This window comes from Microcaecilia unicolor, chromosome 8 (genome assembly GCF_901765095.1).
Source record: "Microcaecilia unicolor chromosome 8, aMicUni1.1, whole genome shotgun sequence".
NCBI classification, from domain to species: Eukaryota; Metazoa; Chordata; class Amphibia; order Gymnophiona; family Siphonopidae; genus Microcaecilia; species Microcaecilia unicolor.
The window spans coordinates 246,842,381-246,867,072 of NC_044038.1; the positions used below are offsets into that span (position 1 = coordinate 246,842,381).

Consider the following 24,692-nt stretch of genomic DNA (forward strand, 5'->3'; position numbering starts at 1 on the left):
CACACCATGGAGCAATACAAAGGCATTAAAATGTTCTCAGTTTTGTTCTCCATTCTTTTCCTACTAATTCCTAACATTCTGTTTGCTTTTTTGGTCTCCATTGCTGACCAGAAGCTTTTCACATATTGACCTACTGTTAAATAGCCACAGAGCTGATAGGCAAAAAGGATATGCACTACTGAAAGTGATGCAACCCTACTACAGTTTTGTTTTTCCAAACCTGTCCTTGTAAACCGAGTCATTTTTCAGCATACCTTGCATCAACAATACTTCAGATGCACCAAATCTGTCCTTGGGCAGTTTAGACGAACATGATCTCAATACATCCTTCACCTGCAGGGTGCTTCATACATATGGAAACCTCAGTGAGTCAGGCAGCAGTATTCAGTCACAAACTTACCTTTTCACCGGGGAAAAGCTTATCCCAGAAACCTCAATCTCAGACACATCGTAGTCATCGTAATCATCTTCCACATCACCCTCGGAACCTTTCACCAACTGCCGGCCCAGCAAGGTAGCCTTCTTATCCAGGTCGTTTGCTTTCTTTATCGCATCATAGCTACTGAAAACAAAAAATAAATCATTGCCCGTCTCTGAACCCCTACGAGCAGGATCCTCCTTCCCTTATAATTAGTAGGAATGGGCATTCATTTGCAATGATATGGGAAATGTCAATGACATATGCCATGGCATTGCATGTTGTCATAAAATGAAAATGAGTGCAAAAAACACGAAAATTCATGTTTTATCATGTGCTAATTATAGGGCACAGTCTTTCAAGAGAATGTGCAGACCCATTGCGCATGTGCGTATAGTGTGTCCTCTTTCAAAATCATGCACACTCAACAACTCCGCTCCTGTGGTTAAAAAATGGCCAAACAAAAATTAATAAAACATTCCTGGAAATGACAGAGTTAAAAATATGAAACAAACATTTTCTGGCTGCTCGTCTTTACTAATTAATGTGATCTTGTAGCTTGCTGTAATCTTGGTCAAGTTTAACTATCCATCGCTTTAGGTACAAACTTGAGGGATTCTATGATTAGGCAGCACGATAGGAAGCGCTGAGCACCAACTCAATACTGGCATCTGTGCATACACAGACGGTCAAAGTACTTGCTTAAGCCCAGAGATGTGTACACAGTGCTAGGAAGACTCATGTCAGTCAACGGTAGACATAAATGAATGTGCCTAAGCTCTACAGATCACACACTTAACTCACCGTATTCTCTAAATCTCAGACTTGATAGTAGCGAGTTTTTCAATCATGGATCTTTGGGCTACGGTGTTTCAGTTTAAGATAAACAAAGACAAAACTCAGTGTCTTGTCCTCTTGCCCATCCATACCAGATTCTTTCCATGCACTCTTGTTCTCAAAGACCAGACACTACCTATCTCAAAGAGCCTGAGACTTCTTGGTGTTGAGCTGGATCCTCATCTGCAACTAGACCTGCATGTGCGAGCGGTCACCAAAAGGATGTTCTATGCAATGTGGAGGCTGCGGCGTATTAGATTCTGTCTCACTAGAGAGCTTTTCCGCACTCTTGTTCATTAGCTAGTTCTGTCTCACCTAGATTATTGTAGCGGGATAAATGCGGGCTGTCGAGCACTTGCTGAAAAAGTTCCAGACTGTCCAGAACACTGCAGCAAGACTCATCTTGGGAAAATCGCGTATGGTACATGCAAAGCCGCTGCGTCTCAATCTACACTGGCTACCAGTAAAAGAACGAATCGCCTTCAAGATCTGCACGCTAACACATAAAATACTTTACGGATTAGCTCCGGAATACATGATTCCTTTAATTGATCTTCCACCAAGAAATGCTGTAAACACAGCTCGCTCCTACCTCCAACTACACTACCCATCTTGTAGGGGTGTCAAATACAAGCTTCTCTTTGCCTTGTCTTTCCACTAGACCAGCCCGAAGATTTGGAATGCTTTACCCTTGTTCTTAAAATCGCAAGCTGATCACCATCTCTTCAAGAAGTTGATGAAAACATTCCTTTTCGAAAAAAACTTACTCCACCAACAGCTCTGCTGTCTAGTCATTGTTATTGTGGTTAGCGTTTCCTCAGTTTTCTTTTGTAACATCCATGTATTGTACGTTTTATAATTCATGTAAGCCACATTGTGCCTGCATTTGTGGGAAAATGTGGGGTAGAAATGAACCTTAAATAAATAAATTGCACGTGTATATGGGAGACATACATTTTGGTCGCTGTTCTTTGAATGTTCCCCAAGTTCACCTTAATAATAGTTTATAAACTTTTCTTCTAGGAATTTGCTATACTAAAAGTTTTTACCTCATTCTGGCAACAAATACTAGAGCTTAAATAAAAAATATTTTCTCCTATTTGTTCTAAAGGTGCAATTAGTAACTTCATTGGATGCATCCTAGGCCTTGTCTTTTTGAAAAGAGTAATCAAATGATTCACGTCTACTCATTCCGTTCCACTCGTTATTTTATAGACCTCTTTCATATCTTCCCTCAGCCATCTTTCTCCAAGCTGAAGAGCCCTAGCCACTTTAGCCTTTCCTCATTGGGAAGTCATTCCATCCCCTTTATCATTTTCGTCGCCCTTCTCTGTACCTTTTCTAATTCCACTATATCTTTTTTGAGATGCGGAGACCAGAATTACACATAATACTCGAGGTGCGGTCGCACCATGGAGTGATACAAAGGCATTATAACGACCTCATTTTTGTTTTCCATTCCTTTCCTAATAATACTTATCATTCTATTTGCTTTCTTAGCCACCACTGCACATTGAGTAGAGGGTTTCAATGTATCATCAACGATAACACAAATTTCATGATGCTTTAATTTTCTGAGGAGCCTTTCATTAGGGACTTTATCCACTGCTTATTCTCATCTTCACGCAATAACCAGTCCTCTCTTCCCTTGACCTCCATTTCATTACTTTTCACCTCCCCTGTATCTAGAGTTCTCTTGCCCCTTCTCCTTTATCCATCTCCTTCATCCCGAGTCCTTTCTCCCAGACTTGGCTGGAAGATAATGTGCTTTAACACTTCTCCAGCTGCCTGGAAGAGAGAATGAGATGAAGTCAAAGAAAGATGAGAGGAAGCAGCATGTGTTATACTGGTCTCCGTTCTAAAACTTAAGGCTAGTTGGGGGTGGAAGGGGAGAGGGGCTGCTCTCACCACTATAAGGAGTCTTCATCAAAATTTTGCTTGGGCCCCTTTCTTGGAACTTTTGCTGCTGTATGGAAGCTTTGTTTGAACTGTACAAACTGGAACAGAAAATGCTTTTTCCATTTCACGAGCTTACAAAACAGTATGAAGGAAGCAGAAGAGAGATGTGCATGTTCTGACAGAGATCGTGAGCTAAAGGCAGGAGGTGACACTAGCATGGGAGATGCTAAGAAAAGTCTCGGGATTAATTTTCTAACTTTTAGTACACGTGACTATTAGTAAATGGTTGAGGAATTGACACAGCATCTTTTTACTAAAACATAGTGCTCTGAATGTGTGAAAATATCTGAAACTTACTCTGTATCTTCAAAGCCAACATTTCGGATAACAAAGGCAGAGCTACAAAAAAAAAAAAGAAAAAAAAGAAAATGAGAAACATAGAGATTTACACAGCCATAATGTGTCCTGTTGCTTTAATATTTTTACCGTTATAATTCTCTAATGCTTATGTCCAGCTTTCCTTGCTGAACACCACATTGAGTGAATTTTTTCAAAAAGGTAGAAAAGAAATCCTAGGCTTAATGAGTGGTAATGCAAGATTTGAACGCACACAAAGCCTGGACTTAACTCTGCTATTTGCACATATAGAACCCCCCCCCCCCCCCCCCCCCAAAAAAAAAAAAAAAAAAAAAATTAAAGAGAGCCTAGCAGGAAGGGGCAGGATTTCATCATATCTACAAGATAATGGAGGAGTTTATAGCAGCAGGCCAAGAACCAGGGCAGGCCCTGTTCAAGTCCCACTGTGGTTCCTTATGATCTTGGGCAAGTCACTTAACTCGGGTACAGAAAAATACCTTCTGAACCTGAATGTACATCACTTTGATAGCTTTCAGGCTTGTAGGTGGGAAGACATCTCCATGCTGAAAAGTATCCATATTGGCTTTTGCATCTACCCCAAGGAACATGCAAATATCAGTTAAGATGCAGTCACAAAAGATGACACTTTGCTTCCATCCTCTGACATCACCCCACCCTTCCCCCAGGACCCCACCGGGTCTCTTACTGGGTGGGGGGAGGGGCAGGAGCAATTTCTATTGGCTCCTGCACTCTCAGGCACCAGTTCAAAATTGCACCTCTGACCCCTGAGTGGCAGGCTGGCCATACTACCCTACCACTAAAGGTCAAGCTGCCAAAGGAGTATTTGGGGGGAGGAGCAGGGCAGAGACAGAGCTGGGCCTGGGCCACCGCCCCTCCACCCTTACCTTCCTGCGTCTTCTCTCCCTCGGTCTCTCACTCTGGCTCCCTCTGTGTGCCTGGACCTGGGTTATTGCATTAATGCAATCACCCAGGTCCCAATGCACAGAAGCAGGATAGAGACAGACCCTGGTGCCAGACCCCCCTGGGAGGCTGGGCTCGGGAATCTTGCCCCTCCCCCTCTCAGCAGCCCTGGGGAGGAGGTTTCCGGGAAAGGGTAGGTGGGGGTATGGGTGAGGTCAGGGGAGATGGGATAACTTGGGATAACATGGCTTAGATACCGTGGGCGCTCTGTAGTTAAGCCCAGCTGGAAAAGAGCAGATTTAGGAAAAATATTATTAAGTGAACAATCAAAATTATTTTTTAAATTTGGTACTGTGAAGCTGGGTGCTGTTATTTGCAACAACATATGAAGTATCAACATATTTCAAGTTGCATGTAATTAACAAATGAAAACGAGCAGAAAAAAAACACATTCAGGCTTATTTTTGAAAGAGAAGGGCGCCCATCTTTCAACACAAATCGGGAGATGGACGTCCTTCTCCCAGGGTCACCCAAATCGGCATAATCGAAAGCCGATTTTGGGCATCTTCAACTGATTTCCGTCGCGAGGACGACCAAACTTCATGGGGGCGTGTCGGAAGCATAGTGAAAGCGGGACTGGGGCATGCCTAACACATGGGCGTTCTCGACCGATAATGGAAAAAAGAAGGGCGTCTCTGATGAGCACTTGGGCAACTTGGTCCATTTTTTTTCTTATGACCAAGCCTCAAAAAGGTGCCCGAACTGACCAGATGACCACCGGAGGGAATCAGGGATGACCTCCCCTTACTCCCCCAGTGGTCACTAACCCCCTCCCACCCTAAAAAAAAAACTTTAAAAATATTTTTTGCCAGCCTCAAATGTCACACCCAGCTCCCTGACAGCAGTAAGCAGGTCCCTGGAGCAGTTTTAGTGGGTGCAGTGTACTTCAGGCAAGCGGACCCAGGCCCACCCCCCCCACCACCTGTTACACTTGTGGTGGTAAATGTGAGCGCTTCAAAACCCACCAGAAACCCTCTGTACCCACATGTAGGTGCCCCCCTTCACCCCTTAGGGCTATGGTAGTGGTGTACAGTTGTGGGGAGTGGGTTTTGGGGGGGGTTATGGGGGGCTCAGCACCCAAGGTAAGGGAGCTATGCACCTGGGAGCAATTTATGAAGTCCACTGCAGTGCCCCCTAGGGTGCCCGGTTGGTGTCCTGGCATCTCAGGGGGACCAGCGCACTACGAATTCTGGCTCCTCCCACGACCAAAGGGCTTGCATTTGATCGTTTTTGAGATAGGCGTCCTCGGTTTCCATTATTGCCGAAAATCGGGGACGACCATCTCTAAGGGCGACCAATTTTGCGATTTGAGCGTCCCCGACCGTATTATCGAAACGAAAGATGGACGCCCATCTTGTTTCGATAATATGGGTTTCCCCGCCCCTTCGCCGGGACGGCTGCGAGGACGTCCTCAGGAAAACTTGGGTGCCCTTTTCAATTATGCCCCTCATTGTGTCTCTTCATTTGCTGATAATATTACGTGCTCTTTGCAAAGAGTTGTGCAGTGGACTCACATACTCTTTCCCGACAGCTGGCACAAACTGTCAGCACATGTTAATGGCGATGTGAGCCCAGACTGCTGGCACGTGTGTAATGGTGGTGCATGCACAAACTGTCAGCACACGGGTAAGGGTGGTGCATGTCTAGACTGTCAGGAAGGAGTGCGAAGTCTTTGCAAAAAGCGCCCATTCTTAACAACATTGCCCCCGAAACAAATACAATATTTAACCAAAACAAACAAAACGAATAATGCTGCAGATGGCACAGGAAATGAGACAAAACAAAACTCTTTGGGCTGCCCATCCCAGTATAAAAGTATTTACTATAACGTAGATTGAATCTCATTATTGAAATTACACTCTGTGTTTGTACCTGTCCTGCATCGGATAGAGAAAGTCTTCTTCTACCCATTGTCCTGCTGAGCCATCAGGAGGCTGATATCGGATATCTAAATCCACGTAGATCTGCAAAATTAGAAGGAAAACTATTTCGTTAGCACATTAAGGCCCTGTAGATCATTATTTTTTTTTGTTACATTTGTACCCCGCTCTTTCCCACTCATGGCAGGCTCAATGCGGCTTACATGGGGCAATGGAGGGTTAAGTGACTTGCACAGAGTGACAAGGAGCTGCCTGTGCCTGAAGTGGGAATCGAACTCAGTTCCTCAGGACCAAAGTCCACCACCCTAACCACTAGGCCACTCCTTAAGTGTATTGCTATGTAAAATAATGGCTAAAAGCCCACAGAAAACAAGTGGCAGTGATTTCAGATCCCTAAGAGTCTGCCTGAGCCCTTTCTGCTTATAGGACACAGGCAGGGTGAAGGACAGCTCTGGTGTAAGGGAGAGGAAGTAACTTAGTGGAATGGGCTCTGAATCAGGGATGCCAGAGCTCAATTCCTTCTTCTGCCACTAGATGTCACTATCTCCCATTGCCTCAAGGACCCATTTAGATGCAAGCCCTTTGGACCTCAATAGTACAGTGATGCAAATGTCCATCCCATAGCTACGCTATCAAAATAAAAGTATTAAGTGTATTAGCCCTTCTTTCACCCGTCAACCCTGCTATTCAACATCACATGACAACTGTCTGGCAATGTGGCATGATCTGTTAAGTGCATCTGAAACCCACTGCAACACTAGTCAACAGCATTGTTGGAGATTCGGGAAAAGACCTTTCCCCAAATCACTACCTTTCAGACTTCTGTAGTCTGCAGTCAAACTCTATTTCTCGAGTCTGACTACTGTAACTCTGGGTGTTTTGATTTTATTCTTGAAAAGCGCCATCCATAGCAATTGCCATTTATGAGTCTCGCACAACCTGCAGGATTAACCTATCGCTGAGTCCCCTTAAACTCCTCTTTTCCCCTTTTTGAAGTGACATTTGCCTTTGGTCCCAAGGACAATAAGAGCATTGATGATTTAGTAGCCAAGGGTACATGTTTGCCTGTGGGTAGAGCACCCCGAAAACCCAACCGTATGAGAAGATGGCCAGTATTTAGAGGTGGAGAGAGAGATTGTCATCACTACCAGTTCTGAATATTGACCAAACTGATCTCATTTCTTTTTTCCCAGAGAAGATATTCTTTAGCTGTTAAAAACCTAGTTATAATAATTCTTTGCGCTGCTATGGAAGCCCTGCTATGTGCTTTCATTTCAATGTCACATTTCACTAAGGCCCAGTGTAATTTATCACACTTTACACTCATTGTTCCAGGATCCCACACTCAGTGTCCTACCCCAGTGATGCTGTGGTTCTTGTCAACAAGAGCCTCGGTCAGGATCAGTCTCCCTGAAGTCGTCACATGTTGGAGGCTGATGAGCAGTGTCCCCAGTAGCCTAGATATGCGATAAACAGTGGCATTATTTTGAGGAAATACATTCCCTCTGCTACTCGTTATCTCTCCTTTTTATTTCTCCTTACGTCCTTCCTCCTGAACTTGGTTCATCTGGCAACTTATTTTTATCTTTGGCCTTTTCCTCCATGATCACTTTTTTTGGCTACATGTATTTCATTTTCTGATACCCTGAGTTGATGCCTCCTGCTCCTTCTCTGGCCATATACAAACCTCATCTGAACACCCCCCCCCCCCCCCCTTTTTAAGCTCCTTTTAGTTTCAAGATTTTATTTTCACAAACAAAGCTGCCAAAAAACCCCAAATACAATATAATATATTTTTAAAAAATCTCTAGGTTTAACAAATACAACACACAGTCCCTTTTAATAAAGACCGAAATTTAATCCTCTTTATCGGCCTATTGACGAAACAAATCACTGAAACGTTCTGTCTCTTAACTGCAGCAATTTGTTTTGTACTTCCTAGTGAGAGAGAGAGAGAGTATTCCACCCGACAGTAATTGTCTTTTAAAAAGACAATATAGACCATATAGCTATGGGCATAAATAGCTTAGCCTGCTCCTTACTTAATCGATTGGTCGCAACAACCTTATAAATGAACTTGGCGCAGTTGGAATATAAGCGATATACCTGTTAGTGAAGACTTTGCTGCAGTTGTAAACTTTGATGACCAACATTTCTTCAACTATGAGTTTCCCATAGTGAGGCCAACGGAAGAGCTAGAATGTAAACATTTATATGTACACACATCAGTATGTTTTAGTCAGGAATTTTTAAAGACAATTGAGTTGTCCAGTTTAATGAAACAGAGGCACTATATAGCTCAGTAATTCATTCCCATGAAGCAAGTCTATATCTAGTCAGATTGGGGGGTTTTGTCTTTTTAAAGATAGCTTCAACCATTTTGCCCAGCATCAAAATTATTGATCTGTAGTTTGACAGATCATACTGGAGCCCTATTTAAGCATTTTTTTTCTCCCACCCTCACTCTATTTTAGCATGTAACGAGCAATTCACACCTAGACAGACTGAGAGATTTTTACAATCATTGTCACTTTTGAGACACCAGACCCAGATTTAGGCATGTGAAAAATAGGAAAGTGTCTCCAGTGCCACAACTGCCATTCCTAAACTGTACCTGAGAGAGAGGGAGAGATACTGAACCGTGAACGGGTGAGGGAACAGGAGGGGAGTGGAAGAAGAGATACTGGAACGTGTATGCGGGGGATGGAGAGAGATACTCATCCAGCGAAGGAGAGATGTTGGACAATGAGAGGGAGGAAGGGAAGAGAAAAGGAGAGTTGTTGGACAATGAGAGGGAGGAAGGGAAGAGAAAAGGAGAGATGTTGGACAATAGAGGGAGGAAGGGAAGAGAAAAGGAGAGATGTTGGACAATGAGAGGAAGGAAGGGAAGAGAAAAGGAGAGATGTTGGACAATGAGAGGGAGGAAGGGAAGAGAAAAGGAGAGATGTTGGACAATGAGAGGGAGGAAGGGAAGAGAAAAGGAGAGATGTTGGACAATGAGAGGGAGGAAGGGAAGAGAAAAGGAGAGATGTTGGACAATGAGAGGGAGGAAGGGAAGAGAAAAAGAGAGATGTTGGACCTGGGAGCAGAATGGAAGAATGAGAAGGGAAGGAGGGACAGATGAAGTGAGGGAATTAAACAAGAAAGGGGGGGTGGAGTTGGAGTTCTCAGGATTCAGAGGATGTTTCTGTTTAAGTTATAAGAACTGCTATACTGTGTCAGACCAAAAGGTCCATTAGGATTAGGTATGAGGTGTGTCACACATGCGAGCATTGTCCATCTGGTGTGTCCCAACTGACAAAATAAAATGTAAAACCACTACAGTGCAGCTTCAGCATTCAGTGCAGCTGAATGTAACTCAGCTTGAACTAGTACAGTGTCACCAGTCCCCAGCCATCTCTCCCTCTCCATCTGGTGGACACCCTTCCTTCACGTCTTCAAAAATGTTCCCTCTTCCCTCCCTCCCTCCCTTCATTAATTTATTTATTTATTTATTTAACACATTTATACCCCACATTTTCCCACTAGTTGTAGGCTCAATGTGGCTTACACAAAAACGTAGGGCAGGTTACAATTCAGAAAATACAATTAGACAGTGTAATGGATGATAATAATCGTATAGATATCATAAAAACAACAAAGATAATAAGAGAAAAAAAAATAGTAAGGTCCATGAATTTTGCAATAACAAAGAAGTAAGTCAGGTTGGGTATGGAGGGTAAGCCTTCTTGAACAGGGTGGTCTTCAGCAGTTTTCTGAAATTTAGATGGTTCTGAGTTAATTTTAAGATTTTGGGTAATGCATTCCATAGCCGTGTGCCTATGAAGGAGAAGCTGGATGCGTAGGTAGATTTGTATTTAAGGCCATTGCAAACTAGATAATTTTAATATTCTAAGATGTTTAAAACTAGCTCTTGCTGATACTGTTTGTCATTTTTATAATATCAAGGGGTTGTGGCGGAAAGGACACAAAGGCATGGTGGAATGGATCCTCAGGAGCTTAGTCAAGATCGGGAGGCGGGGCTGGTGGTTGGGAGGCGGGGATAGTGCTGGGCAGACTTATACGGTCTGTGCCAGAGCCAGTGGTTGGGAGGAGGGGCTGGTGGTTGGGAGGCGGGGATAGTGTTGGGCAGACTTGTACGGTCTGTGCCAGAGCCGGTGGTTGGGAGGCAGGGCTGGTGGTGGGGAGGCGAGGATAGTGCTGGGCAGACTTATACGGTCTGTGCCTGTGCCAGAGCCGGTGGTTGGGAGGAGGGGCAGGTGGTTGGGAGGCGGGGATAGTGCTGGGCAGACTTATACGGTCTGTGCCCTGAAGAGCACAGGTACAAATCAAAGTAGGGTGTACACAAAAAGCAGCAAATATGAGTTATCTTGTTGGGCAGACTGGATGGACCGTGCAGGTCTTTTTCTGCCGTCATCTACTATGTTACTATGTGACTATAGGAATTACTGGTATAAATGTGATGCATTTGTGGAATGAATTTAAGAAATACGTGTTTCTGATATTTGTGGTGCTGTTTCGAAATTGCAAAACCAAAGAAAAAAAAATAACGACTGTTGTCCACAGTGCAGTGTTGGGTAATGCAGAAATTACTTCTCCCCCCCCCCCCCCCCCCCCGCCTCTTTGGATAAATTCCTCCCTGTGCCCATGGACCCAGACACTCCTTGTTTCTTCTGTTTTCAGCTTCAGGGCTTGTATAAATATAATTACTTCAGCTGACTACTGAAACATTTCTATGACTCAGACAGCGGGTTATTTTGCTTGTCTACTCCCTGCCTTTCTCCGCCTCACCTACAAAGATAATTTTCCTGGTATCCCATCGTATTCAGCTGTGCTGCTTTGAAAAAGGAAGACAATAAAGCTCTGATGACGAGTGAAGTGGTACAGTGAGGAATTTGGAGGCAGAACTGGACTTCAGAGAACCTTAGGAAACAGGATAGGCTATGTGATGTTTTTTCCTCTCAAATTTTAACAAATAAATAACTATGACAAATTTATATGAGCAACGTTTTTTTTTTTTTTATAAAGTCAGCTTTTAAACAGGTAGACTATTGAGACCATTGCAATAAATGTCTGAAAAAAACCACAAAATTGGTATGGGATCACAAAGAAACATCTTATCAGAAGTGGTAAGAAGACAACAAGTGATGAACCTTGTGTGCTTGCAAAACAAAAAAAAAAGGCGATAAATAACATGACGATTCTGTAATCATGCACAATCCACTGCAATATAAAAATAAAGGAAAGCATAAAAGATTACAGGGAAATCCATTGCAGTATATGAGAACATCACAAGGCTGTATCTCCATTCTCTTACCTCGCCAAACTCTGCTTCAGAGCTGCAATGGATTTTCTTTGTCTTGTGAGTAAAACCTCAAAAGAAAATTAAGAAAACATGTGCTTTTATAGCAGAATTATTTCTTAGATTGAGCCATTTTTGTATTCTTACATTATGTGAACAATACAAGTGATTTTTAATAAAGTAGAATATTGAGATTCCTTTATCATAATAACTGAGAAGAAATCGGAATAAACCATGTGAAGGGGTCATAAGAGTCCATAGGTGAAACTCCTTCCTGTGCAGTATTGTGAGGACATGACTGGATACAGTGAGGGACTCGATGCAGGGATGCCGAGAGGGAGGCGGGGGGGGGGGGGGGGGGCTAAATTCTCCAGGCCCAGGCCTCCAAGGGGAGCCCAGCGCCGGGGTCTGTCTCTATCTCCTTCTCTTGACGGGACCCAGGTGATCACATCCCAACAGGAGCAGGACAGAGAAAACTCCAGCGTCCCCCCCCCCCCCCCCCCCCGCTTGGAGACTGGAGAGGAGCAGACAGCAGGACTTCGGGCCAGGGCCTCTGGTTTGGCTGGCAAGGGTCCCTCCAGGCCATGCCAGCAGAAGAGGTCTTCCTCCAACGCTGTTCTTCACTCTCTGCCGCATTGCCTGCCAAGCTGCTGCTTTTACCCTCAGGCCGCGCAAGCTCGGTTTTGAAACTGAGCACGCATGACGTGAGAGAAAAAGCAGCCACAGGGGCAGGCCATGTGGTAGAGTGAAGAGCAGCACTGGAGGAAGACCTCTTCTGCTGCTGGGGTCTCGGGATTCCCGCCAGCCAAGGTATTTGCAGTTGGGAGGGGGCGGTGATCTTGGGAGGGTGGCAGCAGCGTTGGCGGCGGCGATCCTGGGGGGGGGGGGGGGCCTGGCTCAGTCTGTCGGCGGCCCAGACTCGATGCTGTTTAACAGAGGATGGTGGAGGGAAAGACACAGTCGCTCTAGTCTTTGGATGAATGAAGTTTACAAACAACCAACTGTGGCACAGAAAAGGCAAGACATAACGGGTTGATATTCAATGTGACTTAACTAGCCAGTAATGGTTCTTGGCCGATTAACTTGCCTGTTTGGGACTAACTGTTCATTTTCAGTGGCACTTAACTGATTAGCGGCAAACTCAAAACCAACTATTTTGGAGACTTTCCAGAGACAGAGTCAACACTTGGCTGGTTAACCATATAAATAGGACTCTATAACAGTTGGTTCTGTCTTTCTGCGGTAACCTATAGCCAATTAAGTGCTAAATATAACGCTTAGGGCCCCTTTTACCAAGCTGCGGTAAAAGGGGCCTTGCGCTTGCATCGATGCGTGGATTTGCTGTGCACCGAGCCCCCGTTTACCTCAGCGGGTAAAAAGCCCCAAAAAGGAAATGGCTGTGCAGTAAGTAAACACTTGCCGCGTGGCCATTTCCGGGGGAGCCCTTACCAGCACTTATTGAGGTGGCGGTAAGGGCTCCTACGCTAACCCGACAGTGAAAATTACAGCTAATTTCTAGGAGCGCCGAAAATGGCACCGCTGGGGGGAATCACTACCACCCGTGTCCACGTAAAGGCGGCAGTCATGCCGGATTGGTGCGCGGCAACTCTTTAGTAAAGGAGCCCCTTAACCAGCTATGTGTTTTTTGTCTCCACAAAACCTGAAGTTCAAAGCCGGTGTCCAGACATGGGCCAGCATTGAATTTCTGGGTTTAACGCTGCCGGAAGTCAGCAAAATGCTGATCACCGCTGGCTGATTATCAGGACCATAATGTTAAAAACAGAATCTGCTCATTGAATTCAATAAATAATGACGTCAAAATATAAATATGAATTAAGAATCAACACATTAAAACACAACATGGCCAGAGCAGGGCGACATTGGAAGGAGGGAGTGCTACATGGGGGGGTTTGGGGGAGGCTAGACCACCAGGAGAGAGGTAGGAGGTCCACTGGATCTCCGGCCCTTGAGCCTTCTCTCTGGGGGTTGCTCTGTTGGGGAGGGGGTTCAAGGGGGCTGGAGGCCCCCCAGACCTCCAGCCCCTTGTGTCTGGGGTGGGATAGGTGACTTCCAGCACTGTTTGACAGGTCTGGACTTTTCTTTGACAGCCCAAACCTGTCAAACAACTCCTGCGGGAGGTTTGTGCCTTGGGAACATGCCAAGGCACAATCCTCCCACAGGATGATCATGTGGGGCCATAGTATCAGCCCTCATGATCAAAACTAATAGCAGGCAAATTTATACACACTATTAGTTTTGATCATGAGGGCCTGATACTATGGCCCCACATGTTTCTGCAAGCACCACAGGTTTGACTTTGCCGACTTTACTTCTCTCCTGCCCTGCAGGTATTAACCTGGAGACAATATAGGAAGCTGTAGCCAAACTTTCTAAACTACCTTTTCCATACATTAGGTTTGGGTTTATTGGACTTGGTATACCGCCCTTCAAGAGACAAATCACAGTGGTGTACAATACATAAAGTACAAATTACAAAAAAACAAAAGAAAGGAACGCCAACAAAATAAAACAGAAATTGAGCAAATAGAAAGAGAGAGTAGCTTCATCCCAGGACAGCCAGCCAAGCTCTAATTAAGACACGGTTGAGAAAAACGAGAAAGTCATTAATGATCTCGCTAGAAGAGTTCAGCTAGGGCGACTTGATAAAAGAATTCATCTCGCAGCCGTAACTTGCACTTTATGACGTTTCCACAAGATATTTGAGAGAGATTTTGAATGTTCCTGGTGCTAATGTTCCATCTATACTTTGTACATATTGAGGGGCATAATCGAACGTCGCCAGCCAAATAGATTGCCGGCGATCTATGTTGGCGGCGGCGCTACAGCTGGTCGGAACCGTATTATCGAAAAAGATGGCCGGCCATCTCTTTTTTTCGATAATACAGTTTAGCCCGGCGAAATGCCATGGAGTTCGCCAGGTTTGAGATGGCCGGGTTTGTTTTTCAGCGATAATGGAAAGTTATGTCGGCCATCTCAAACCCCGGCCAAATTCAAGGCATTTGGCCGTGGGAGGAGCCAGCATTTGTAGTGCACTGGCCCCCCTGACATGCCAGGACACCAACCAGCCACCCTAGGGGTCACTGCGCTGGACTTCAGAAAAGCGAAGCGACGGGAAAGCAGTGATGCAGTCAAAAATACCACTTTCAATTATACCGATTTCGCCGCTTTTAAAAAATTGCCGGCCATCTCCCGATTTGTGTCAGAAGATAGCCGGCGATCACTTTCGATTATAAGTTGGATTATCTCCCTAAAAAGAAACATCTTTTACAAGACCATAATTTATCTGGGGAAGTTGAAGTGAATAGACTGGATGTTACCAATCTGTTGGAAACCTGAGCCTCGGAGCAGCTTCAACCTTCGACTTTAGTGGTGATTTTAGCCTTCTTTTCTGACAAGGAGTGGCTTCTCAGGTAACATAGTAACATAGTAGATGACGGCAGAAAAAGACCTGCATGGTCCATCCAGTCTGCCCAACAAGATAAACTCATATGTGTATACCTTACCTTGATTTGTACCTGCCTTTTTCAGGGCACAGACCGTACAAGTCTGCCCAGCAGTATTTCCCGCCTCCCAACCACCAGTCCCGCCTCCCATCACCGGCTCTGGCCAGAACGTATAAGTCTGCCCTCCACTTTCCTCGCCTCCCAACCACCAACCTCTCTTCCCCCACCTGCTCCGCCACCCAATTTTGGCTAAGCTTCTGAGGATCCATTCCTACTGCATAGGATTCCTTTATGCATATCCCACGCATGTTTGAATTCCGTTACCGTTTTCATCTCCACCACCTCCCGCAGGATGGCATTCCAAGCATCCACTACTCTCTCCGTGAAAAAATACTTCCTGACATTTTTCTTGAGTCTGCCCCCCTTCAATCTCATTTCATGTCCTCTCGTTCTACCACCTTCCCATCTCCGGAAAAGGTTCGTTTGCGGATTAATACCTTTCAAATATTTGAACATCTGTATCATATCACCCCTGTTTCTCCTTTCCTCCAGAGTATACATGTTCAGGTCAGCAAGTCTCTCCTCATACGTCTTGTAACGCAAATCCCATACCATTCTCGTAGCTTTTCTTTGCACCGCTTCAATTCTTTTTACATCCTTAACAAGATACGGCCTCCAAAACTGAACACAATACTCCAGGTGGGGCCTCACCAACAACTTATACAGGGGCATCAACACCCCCTTTCTTCTGCTGGTCACACCTCTCTCTATACAGCCTAACAACCTTCTAGCTACGGCCACCGCCTTGTCACACTGTTTCGTCGCCTTCAAATCATCAGATACTATCACCCCAAGATCCCTCTCTCCGCCCGTACCTATCAGACTCTCCCCGCCTAACACATACGTCTTCCGTGGATTTCTATTCCCTAAGTGCATCACTTTGCATTTCTTTGCATTGAATTTTAATTATATATCCAAATAGGGGATACACTGCAATTCCCAGAGCCAAACTCACACTCTATTTCAAAAAAGCTCCAGTATTATTTCAAAAAACTTTTAATTATTCTATTATATTAAAACATATCACTCTAATCTCTATCTCTAACTTCTTACCCTGCGCTGCACTAAACAATATCTACAATGACAATAAGAACGGCATTTATATGGAATTATATGCACTTTACAATCACACAACAATCTTAGTTGATATCACGATACTTAGTCTCTATAAAACAGTGATTAACGCCACGCTTTCCGCGTGACCACTGTGTTGTAATCAGTCAGTTGTGTTTGTCCCAAATGTGCCGCTGTTCAGTTCAAGCAGAAACACTCCATTAGCCGTTCATGCTCACACATCCCACTTGTGCAGCATTATACAGGAAATTAAGAAGCCAGTGAAAAACTCCTTATTCAACTTCTGATGTTTTCAGTATATACCGGTTCCCCAATGCTGATCCGCATTTCACTAGATCTTCCTCAGGAGGAACCACCGTTATATCTACAATTTATCAGTTGGACATCTCGACTATTCTTATTCCCCATTCTAACAGGGATCATACTTTAAGATATAATACCACGTGCAATACTGATTGCGTGGTTTATTGTATCATTTGTCCATGTAATTTATACTATATAGGACACACTAAGAGACAGTTGAAAAGTAGACTAGCAGAGCATATTAGTAACATTAAACATGGTAAGCAAGAAAATCCTTTGGTAGCACATTGGATTTTATTGGGTCATTCAATGAATCAACTTCGATGTGTGGTAATAGCGCATCTTCCCTGTTCTAATAGAAGCGGGGATGTTAGTGCTAGGTTGTTAGTTATGGAGCAGCGATTCATTTTTTCATGGGGTACGGTTACTCCCAATGGCCTCAATTTGGAAGTTGAATGGGTATGAGGTCTGTTCCTTTAATTAATAGGGAGGTGCCTTATATCTAGCCCTTTAAATTACGAAATGACGTTTGACGCAGTAACTCCTGATGCGGCGTTATGAGGTCCAAGCCTGAGGGAGCCTTCAACCGGCATGTAGCCGAATAGAGGTATGTGAAAGAGTATTTGTTTAAAGCACATTGTAATATTAAGTTTAAACATGGAGGTTAGTGATGGTTATAATGAGATCATTGTTAAATTATTGTAGATATAACGGTGGTTCCTCCTGAGGAAGATCTAGTGAAATGCGGATCAGCATTGGGAAACCGGTATATACTGAAAACATCAGAAGTTGAATAAGGAGTTTTTCACTGGCTTCTTAATTTCCTGTATAATGCTGCACAAGTGGGATGTGTGAGCATGAACGGCTAATGGAGTGTTTCTGCTTGAACTGAACAGCGGCACATTTGGGACAAACACAACTGACTGATTACAACACAGTGGTCACGCGGAAAGCGTGGCGTTAATCACTGTTTTATAGAGACTAAGTATCGTGATATCAACTAAGATTGTTGTGTGATTGCATATAATTCCATATAAATGCCGTTCTTATTGTCATTGTAGATATTGTTTAGTGCAGCGCAGGGTAAGAAGTTAGAGATAGAGATTAGAGTGATATGTTTTAATATAATAGAATAATTAAAAGTTTTTTGAAATAATACTGGAGCTTTTTTGAAATAGATTGAATTTTAATTGCCAAACCTTAGACCATTCTTCTAGCTTCCTCAGATCCTTTTTCATGTTTTCCACTCCCTCCGGGGTGTCCACTCTGTTACAGATCTTAGTATCATCCGCAAATAGGCAAACCTTACCTTCTAACCCTTCGGCAATGTCACTCACAAATATATTGAACAGAATCGGCCCCAGCACCGATCCCCGAGGCACTCCACTACTCACCTTTCCTTCCTCCTAGCGAATTCCATTCACCACCACCCTCTGGCGTCTGTCCATCAACCAGTTCCTAATCCAGTTCACCACTTCAGGTCCTATCTTCAGCCCCTCCAGTTTATTTAAGAGCCTCCTGTGGGGAACCATGTCAAAAGCTTTGCTGAAATCTAAGTAGATTACGTCCATAGCTCGTCCCTGATTCAATTCTCCTGTCACCCAATCAAAGAACTCAATGAGATTCGTTTGGCACGATTTCCCTTTGGTAAAACCATGTTGTCTCGGATCTTGCAACTTATTGGCTTCCAAGAAATTCACTATCCTTTCCTTCAGCATCGCTTCCATTACTTTTCCAATAACCAAAGTGAGGCTTACCGGCCTGTAGTTTCCAGCTTCTTCCCTATCACCACTTTTGTGAATAGGGACCACCTCCGCCGTTCTCCAATCCCTCGGAACCTTTCCCGTCTGCAAGGATATATTAAACAAATCTTTAAGAGGACCCGCCAAAACCTCTCTGAGCTCCCTCAATATTCTGGGGTGGATCCCGTCCGGTCCCATGGCTTTGTCCACCTTTAGCTTTTCAAGTTGTTGATACACACTTTCTTCCGTGAACGGTGCTCTATCTACTTCATTCTCAATTGTATTATTTCCAGTCAATCGCGGTCCTTCTCCAGGATTTTCCTCTGTGAAAACAGAAGAAAAGTATCTATTTAGCAAATTTCCTTTTTCTTCATCATTTTCCACATAGCGGTTCGCAGTATCTTTTAGTCTCACAATTCCCTTTTTAGTCATTCTCCTTTCACCAATATACCTGAAGAAATTTTTGTCACCCCTCCTTACATTTCTAGCCATTTGTTCTTCCGCTTGCGCTTTTGCCAGTCGTATCTCTCTCTTGGCTTCTTTCATTTTCATCCAGTAATCCTCCATGTGTTCCTTTTCTTTAGTTTTTCTGTATTTCTGGAACGCCAACTCTTTAGCCTTTATTTTCTCAACCACTTGCTTGGAGAACCATATCGGTTTCCTTTTTCTCTTGCTTTTATTTACTTTCCTTACATAAAGGTTCGATTCGTATGGCACGATTTCCCTCTGGTAAAACCATGTTGTCTCGGATCTTGCAACTTATTGGCTTCTAGGAAATTCACTATCCTTTCCTTCAGCATGGCTTCCATTACTTTTCCAATAACCGAAGTGAGGCTTCCCGGCCTGTAGTTTCCAGCTTCTTCCCTATCACCACTTTTGTGAAGAGGGACTGTTATGATTGGGGTCAGAACCCCTCTCAAACTTACCTCTTTCCTGGGGGTCAGCTTCTTAGCTGGCTTCTGTTTCTTTTGTCTGTCCTTTCTGAGCTGGCTCTGTCTCTCTGTGCTGGCAGCTTCCAGCAGCATGGGGCTAATTGTTTCACTTTACTACAGTTGTATGTGTGGACGGAGTTAGCTCTAACTCTCTTTGGGTGTACTGGCTTCAAGTGCTTCACGGTGTTGCATTGGTGTGGGTTGGGCCTCTATGGGTTTCAGTGTGCTCTCTGGGTCTAGGGAGTGTGACATCATCAGGGAGGGTCTTGATAAGGAAGTGGTGTTCTTTCCTTCAGCCTTCGCAACGTTTGCTTCTGGCTACTTGCTTTAGGTCCAGGTTAGTTTAGTGCAGTGTGCACTTGTGACTTGTGTGTTTGACTTCCCTGTTTTTCCCTTTTGTTACGGTGAGTAGCACTGCTGTTGGTGCAGTGCTGGAGTTTGGTGCTGGGAGCTGCCTTGTGAGTAAGTGTTTAGGAAGCACCTTTTGTTGTTTGGGTATTTGGCTTTCCTGCTTGTTTCCTTGTGTCTTCCCCGCTTTTCCTCGTGACCTGTGTTTAGCTGCTGTAGCTTGGTGCTTAGGAAGCACCGGGGTGAGAACCCGTGTTTAGCTGCTGCAGCTTGGTGCTTAGGAAGCACCAGTGTTAGGTCTGGCATTTGTCTTCCCTTCCTTTTCCCTTGTGGCTTCCCTGCACTTCTGTTAGTGTAGGGCGTAGGGGACCCCTGTTAGTTTCTGTTAGGAGCACTGCTGTTAGTGGAGGGCTTAGGAGCTTTTCTGTTGGTGCTGGGCTTAGGAACACTTTTGGTCACTTTAGGAGTTAGGTGCACTTCAGTTACAGCTTGTTCTAGTCCTGGTCCCTGTGTCATCCAGTAAGTCCTGCCGACTACTCGAACCCAGGAGCTCAACTCCTGGGGGGCTTAGTAGCTAAGTGCGGGTGAAGCTGTGTGGACCAGTCCGGTGTGCTCCAGTCCAGTGTTCCAGTCCTGTGTCCTCCAGTCCGGGGGGTTCCAGTCCGGTGTTCCAGTCCTGTGTCCTCCAGTCCGGGGGATTCCAGTCCAGTATTCCAGTCCGGGGGATTCCAGTCCAGTGTTCTGGTCTGGGGTTCCAGTCCTGTGTCCTCCAGTCCGGGGAATTCCAGTTCAGTGTTCCAGTCCGTGTGTTCCGGCTCGCTGACGGTGCCTGCAGTCCCTGCCGGAGTCGGTGTGCTTGCCCAGCGTTGGTTGGTGGGTTTTGCCTGCTGCTGTCGCTCCTCGTCAGCAGCCCAAGGGCTCACGTTTGCTCCAGAGCCCTGCCCCGCGGGCTCTGAACCTGAGAACCTGACAGGGACCACCTCCGCCGTTCTCCAGTCTCTCGGAACCTCTCCCGCCTCCAAAGATTCATTAAACAAATCTTTAAGATGACCCGCCAGAACCTCTCTGAGCTCCCTCAATATTCTGGGGTGGATCCCGTCCGGTCCCATGGCTTTGTCCACCTTTAGCTTTCCAAGTTGTTGATACACACTCTCTTCCGTGAACGGTGCTATATCCATTCCATTCTCAGGTGTACTTTTGCCAGTCCCTCGCGGTCCTTCTCCAGGATTTTCTTCAGTGAAAACAGTGAAAAATTGTTTTTTAACTTAAAATTAAATCTATTTCCTGATATTGCTAGAGAGATGCGGAGGAGAAGGAAACAATATCTTTTATTATGCCCTGGTATCTTCCAGTTGGGAGCTCAAGTCTTTTTAAGGTTTCCATGTAAATGCTTAATCAGTTTTCAGTCAGTTAAATATATTTCCTTTGAACCTGTTTATTAAACGACATTTTTGGTAACTGAGCAAAGGCGTGCTAGCGTTTTTAGTGTGCGCTAAAAATAAGTACACAATAAACGTTAGAGATGCCCATATATTTTTAGAAACCGCTAATGTGAAAATAGGAGACTACCTTGAAACAGCATTACGCGAAACGTGGATCTATGTCGGCAATTCTGGGTCTCCACCACATAATACCTACTGCGGCTGAAAAGCTAAGTACTAAGTACTAACTTGAAATCTAAAGAGTATAAGTAATTATGTAAGAATGAAGATTAATGATATAAAGGATGCAGATGAAGGCTTTAACGATATAATAAGTAAAAAATTGGGATTGATGAGGATTGCGATACCGTCTCTTTTCAAACAAATGCTTGGCTCATAATAACTCACAGCCATTATAGAGATAGGTAGGCGTATCTGATGATCCTTTTAAAAATTAAAAATATATACTAAAAAAAACGCCTTTGAATGTTTTATGGTAAAAACAAATACAAAGAGATACTTTATGTGAAGTTGAGTATACTGAAAGTGACATATATTTCTATGGGCATCTCTAGCGTTTAACGTGCACTAAAAACACTAGCATACCTTTGTAACATAGTAGTAGATGACAGCAGAAAAAGACCTGCACGGTCTATCAGTCTGCCCAACAAGATAAACTCATATGTGCCACTTTCTGTGTATACCTTACCTTGATTTGAATCTGCCATTTTCAGGGCACAGACCGTAGAAGTCTGCCCAGCACCATCCCCGCCTCCCCCCATCGGCTCTGCCACCCAATCTCGGCTAAGCTTCTGAGGATCCATTCCTTCTGTACAGGATTCCTCTATGTTTATCCCACGCATGTTTGAACTCTGTTACCGTTTTCATCTCCAGGGGTAACAGACCCCCCTAAGAGAATTGCTACTAAGGATGTGAGATCTGAGGTTTCACCTGTATCTTCCTGACTGATTTTGCTCTCGTTTAATATTAGAAGGTCGGTTAGATTGGATTTCAGTTTTGAAATTTCATTGGTATTAATCTCTCCCTTTGTCTTTAATCTTTGGTCTGATTATAGTGGACTGTAACTCTGCATAGTTTTTTTTCCCCCTTATTTTTTAAATTGTAATTCTACATGCATGTTTTTTCTGTATAAGATGTTTTTTTTTGCTTGTTAAATATTTTAAATTGCATAAATAAATAAAAACAGGTCTAGAAAATATATTTAAAATATATTTTTTAAATTATATGCATATATAAAGATATCACACACAAAAAGCAGTCACTTAGCTGCTGAGGACACATACAGTGCTGACAGTCTCAAACAAGTGAGTATTGCATGTATCCTCACCAGCAAAGCAACACTTTTTTCTTTGTGATATCTATATTTATTTTTCTGAAAATTGTAAAAAAAAATCTCAATAATACAAGTTTTCAGTAAGTTTTGTATAAAATTACTCCACCATTCTAACTGGGTTTTGGTGTCATTTAATCTGGATAGGGAGGTAGAGAGCGAGCAGCATAAGAACCACTGGAACTCAAGATCAGACAGTGGAAAGAGTGTATTACACAGAGACTAACTAGAAAGGCCTTCCCTGTCCTATGGGAGGAACCACAGAGTGTCGAAATAATAGAAAACTCACAACCTGAGGCTGCAGGAAAAGAAAAAGTCATCCACAGTACTTCATGTTTTCCTGAACCAGATTTTTGAGTAATTGATCTCCTAGCTATCAATTGACATCTAGCAGCAGTTTTATAGTCCACAATTTGAAGACTTTCCTTAAATGATCAACTTTGCATTGAACATTTACTTTTCATGTTATACTTGCTAAAGAACTTTAGAATTACATTACTGCATCTTGTAAAAGTTATTTGAAAACGTGAGTTGAATTGCAGTTATGATACTAACAGTGTATGTCTGTCAGTTTGTATACCATTGATTGACAATTCACAGCATTTGTGACTTTCCGTCTCATTTAAGCTAAGCTCAAACATAAGGTCTAACTCGTGAGTGAAGAACGGTCCCTCTTTGGTCTTTTGGTGAGAAGATATAACATGGTGGAGTAGTTAACACCCTGGCACCTAACTTCACCAAGGATAAAACTTGAGGATTAAACCTCAGATTTAGAAATAGATATATAATAACAATGCAGAGTGTAAGTCAATGACTGATCTGCAAAGCTATGACAGATTAAATCGAGAGATTAGTGAAGCAAATATTATATCAAGAAAGTAAAGAACCTTACAAAAAAAACCCTTAAGTCTAGAGAGATTGAACAGACATAACAAACTCAGGAGTGTTAAGTGGAGAGACTGTCTCATCTTGGACAGCACCGCTGCTGGACAGATTGTTACCTTGGAAAGAAAGAGTATTTGCTTGTAGACTAGAAGATAGATACTATAGGGAGTCAGACAGACTTGTTGGAAGGTGACAAAATGACTAGAAATGGAGATTCTTACCTCGGAAGGTGAGAGACACCTGTCTCTCATGGATACCAGGCAGGTTTCTCACCTTCTTCAGACTCACACTCAGAGTCATCTCTGCTGACAAGAGAGATCTGCTTATTCCTCTGTGACTGCTAGAATTTGCAGATTTGGCCCATCTGTGTTCTATGTAGTCTCCGTGTTAACATTTCTTATGCTTTCGGTGCTCCTGGGTTTGACTGTCTCTTCCTGTTTCTTGGGCCAGGTTGGAGTTTTGCCTCTGTCTATCTTTGCACAGCAGCTTCAGCCAGAGGAAGGACTTGCCCAGCAGGTTCTCACTCCCGCCCCACACCTTACAGTCAGGAAGGTACATACAGAGGGAGGGCTCTTGCTTCCTCACACAGTCTCCTCTACCCCTCCAATATCAACTATGTGAGAACAAGCTTTGAAGAATAAACAGGAAATAGATACATTTATTCTTTATTTTCTTGTGTAATAATACATTCTAGCACATCCTTACCACCAATCACTGTGAGATTTGCATGCACTGCCTCCACTGCATGCAAATCTCTCTCATGAATATTCATTGTGGGTATCCTGGACATTTTGATTGGCTTTTTCCATTTCTTTGGTTTTGATTTGTGTGCCTCCAGGACCAGTTGGGAACCACAACCTTAAAAGAAGGAGACTGAAACCACTGCACTAGGCTGAAACATAGGGGCAGGTTTATCATTGCTGTTGATGGTTACAAAGCAGAAGTCAAACCTCTATTCAAATTCCTCTCTTTAGGCTGAAAAGGGAGGGAGACAGGTGAACTGTGCTCAGAATTAGGCTTGGAACATATAGATAGGCAGTTGGAGCACCAGAATGAGGCTTGGAACGTATGGGGACTGTGCAGGTCTTTTTCTGCCGTCATCTACTATGTTACTATGTAACAGCCTCCTGTGTGTTTTTTTTTTTATGGTATTCATCACTATTCAACCAATGAGTGTTCCAAGCTTCCTTCAAGCTTGGAACACTCATTGGTTGAATAGTGATGAATACCATAAAAAAAAAAACACACAGGAGGCTGTTACATAGTAACATAGTAGATGACGGCAGAAAAAGACCTGCACAGTCCCCACAGGAGGCTGTTGGGGTTTGAAGGAAACAGAGGCTATAAGCAATTAAATAACAGCGTTGACTTCTGCGGGTATGGGTGGGGGTGGAGGAGATTAATTGTGGGAATGGAATGGATTTTAGCAGGTATGGGT

The 24,692-nt window shown here is 43.8% G+C and overlaps 1 protein-coding gene across 2 annotated transcripts in view; it reads right to left on the reverse strand.

The window, feature by feature from the left end:
- The window catches only part of LOC115476565 (fer-1-like protein 4), a 147,279-nt gene extending 123,535 nt beyond the window's left edge, over window positions 1-23,744 (reverse strand). The window contains exons 1-7 of one of the 2 annotated variants that reach the window (XM_030212993.1): window positions 23,476-23,744; window positions 11,690-11,745; window positions 8,479-8,567; window positions 7,730-7,829; window positions 6,365-6,456; window positions 3,512-3,553; window positions 401-559 (exon numbers count right to left, since the gene is read on the reverse strand). In XM_030212993.1, coding sequence (XP_030068853.1) covers window positions 401-559; window positions 3,512-3,553; window positions 6,365-6,456; window positions 7,730-7,829; window positions 8,479-8,567; window positions 11,690-11,745; window positions 23,476-23,554 — 617 coding nt within the window. In that variant the 5' untranslated portion in view covers window positions 23,555-23,744. Of the gene's footprint in view, window positions 1-400; window positions 563-3,511; window positions 3,554-6,364; window positions 6,457-7,729; window positions 7,830-8,478; window positions 8,568-11,689; window positions 11,746-23,475 lie in introns of both variants that reach the window. The other variant, XM_030212992.1, reaches the window with a different exon arrangement.
- Window positions 23,745-24,692: the final 948 nt, after the last annotated feature.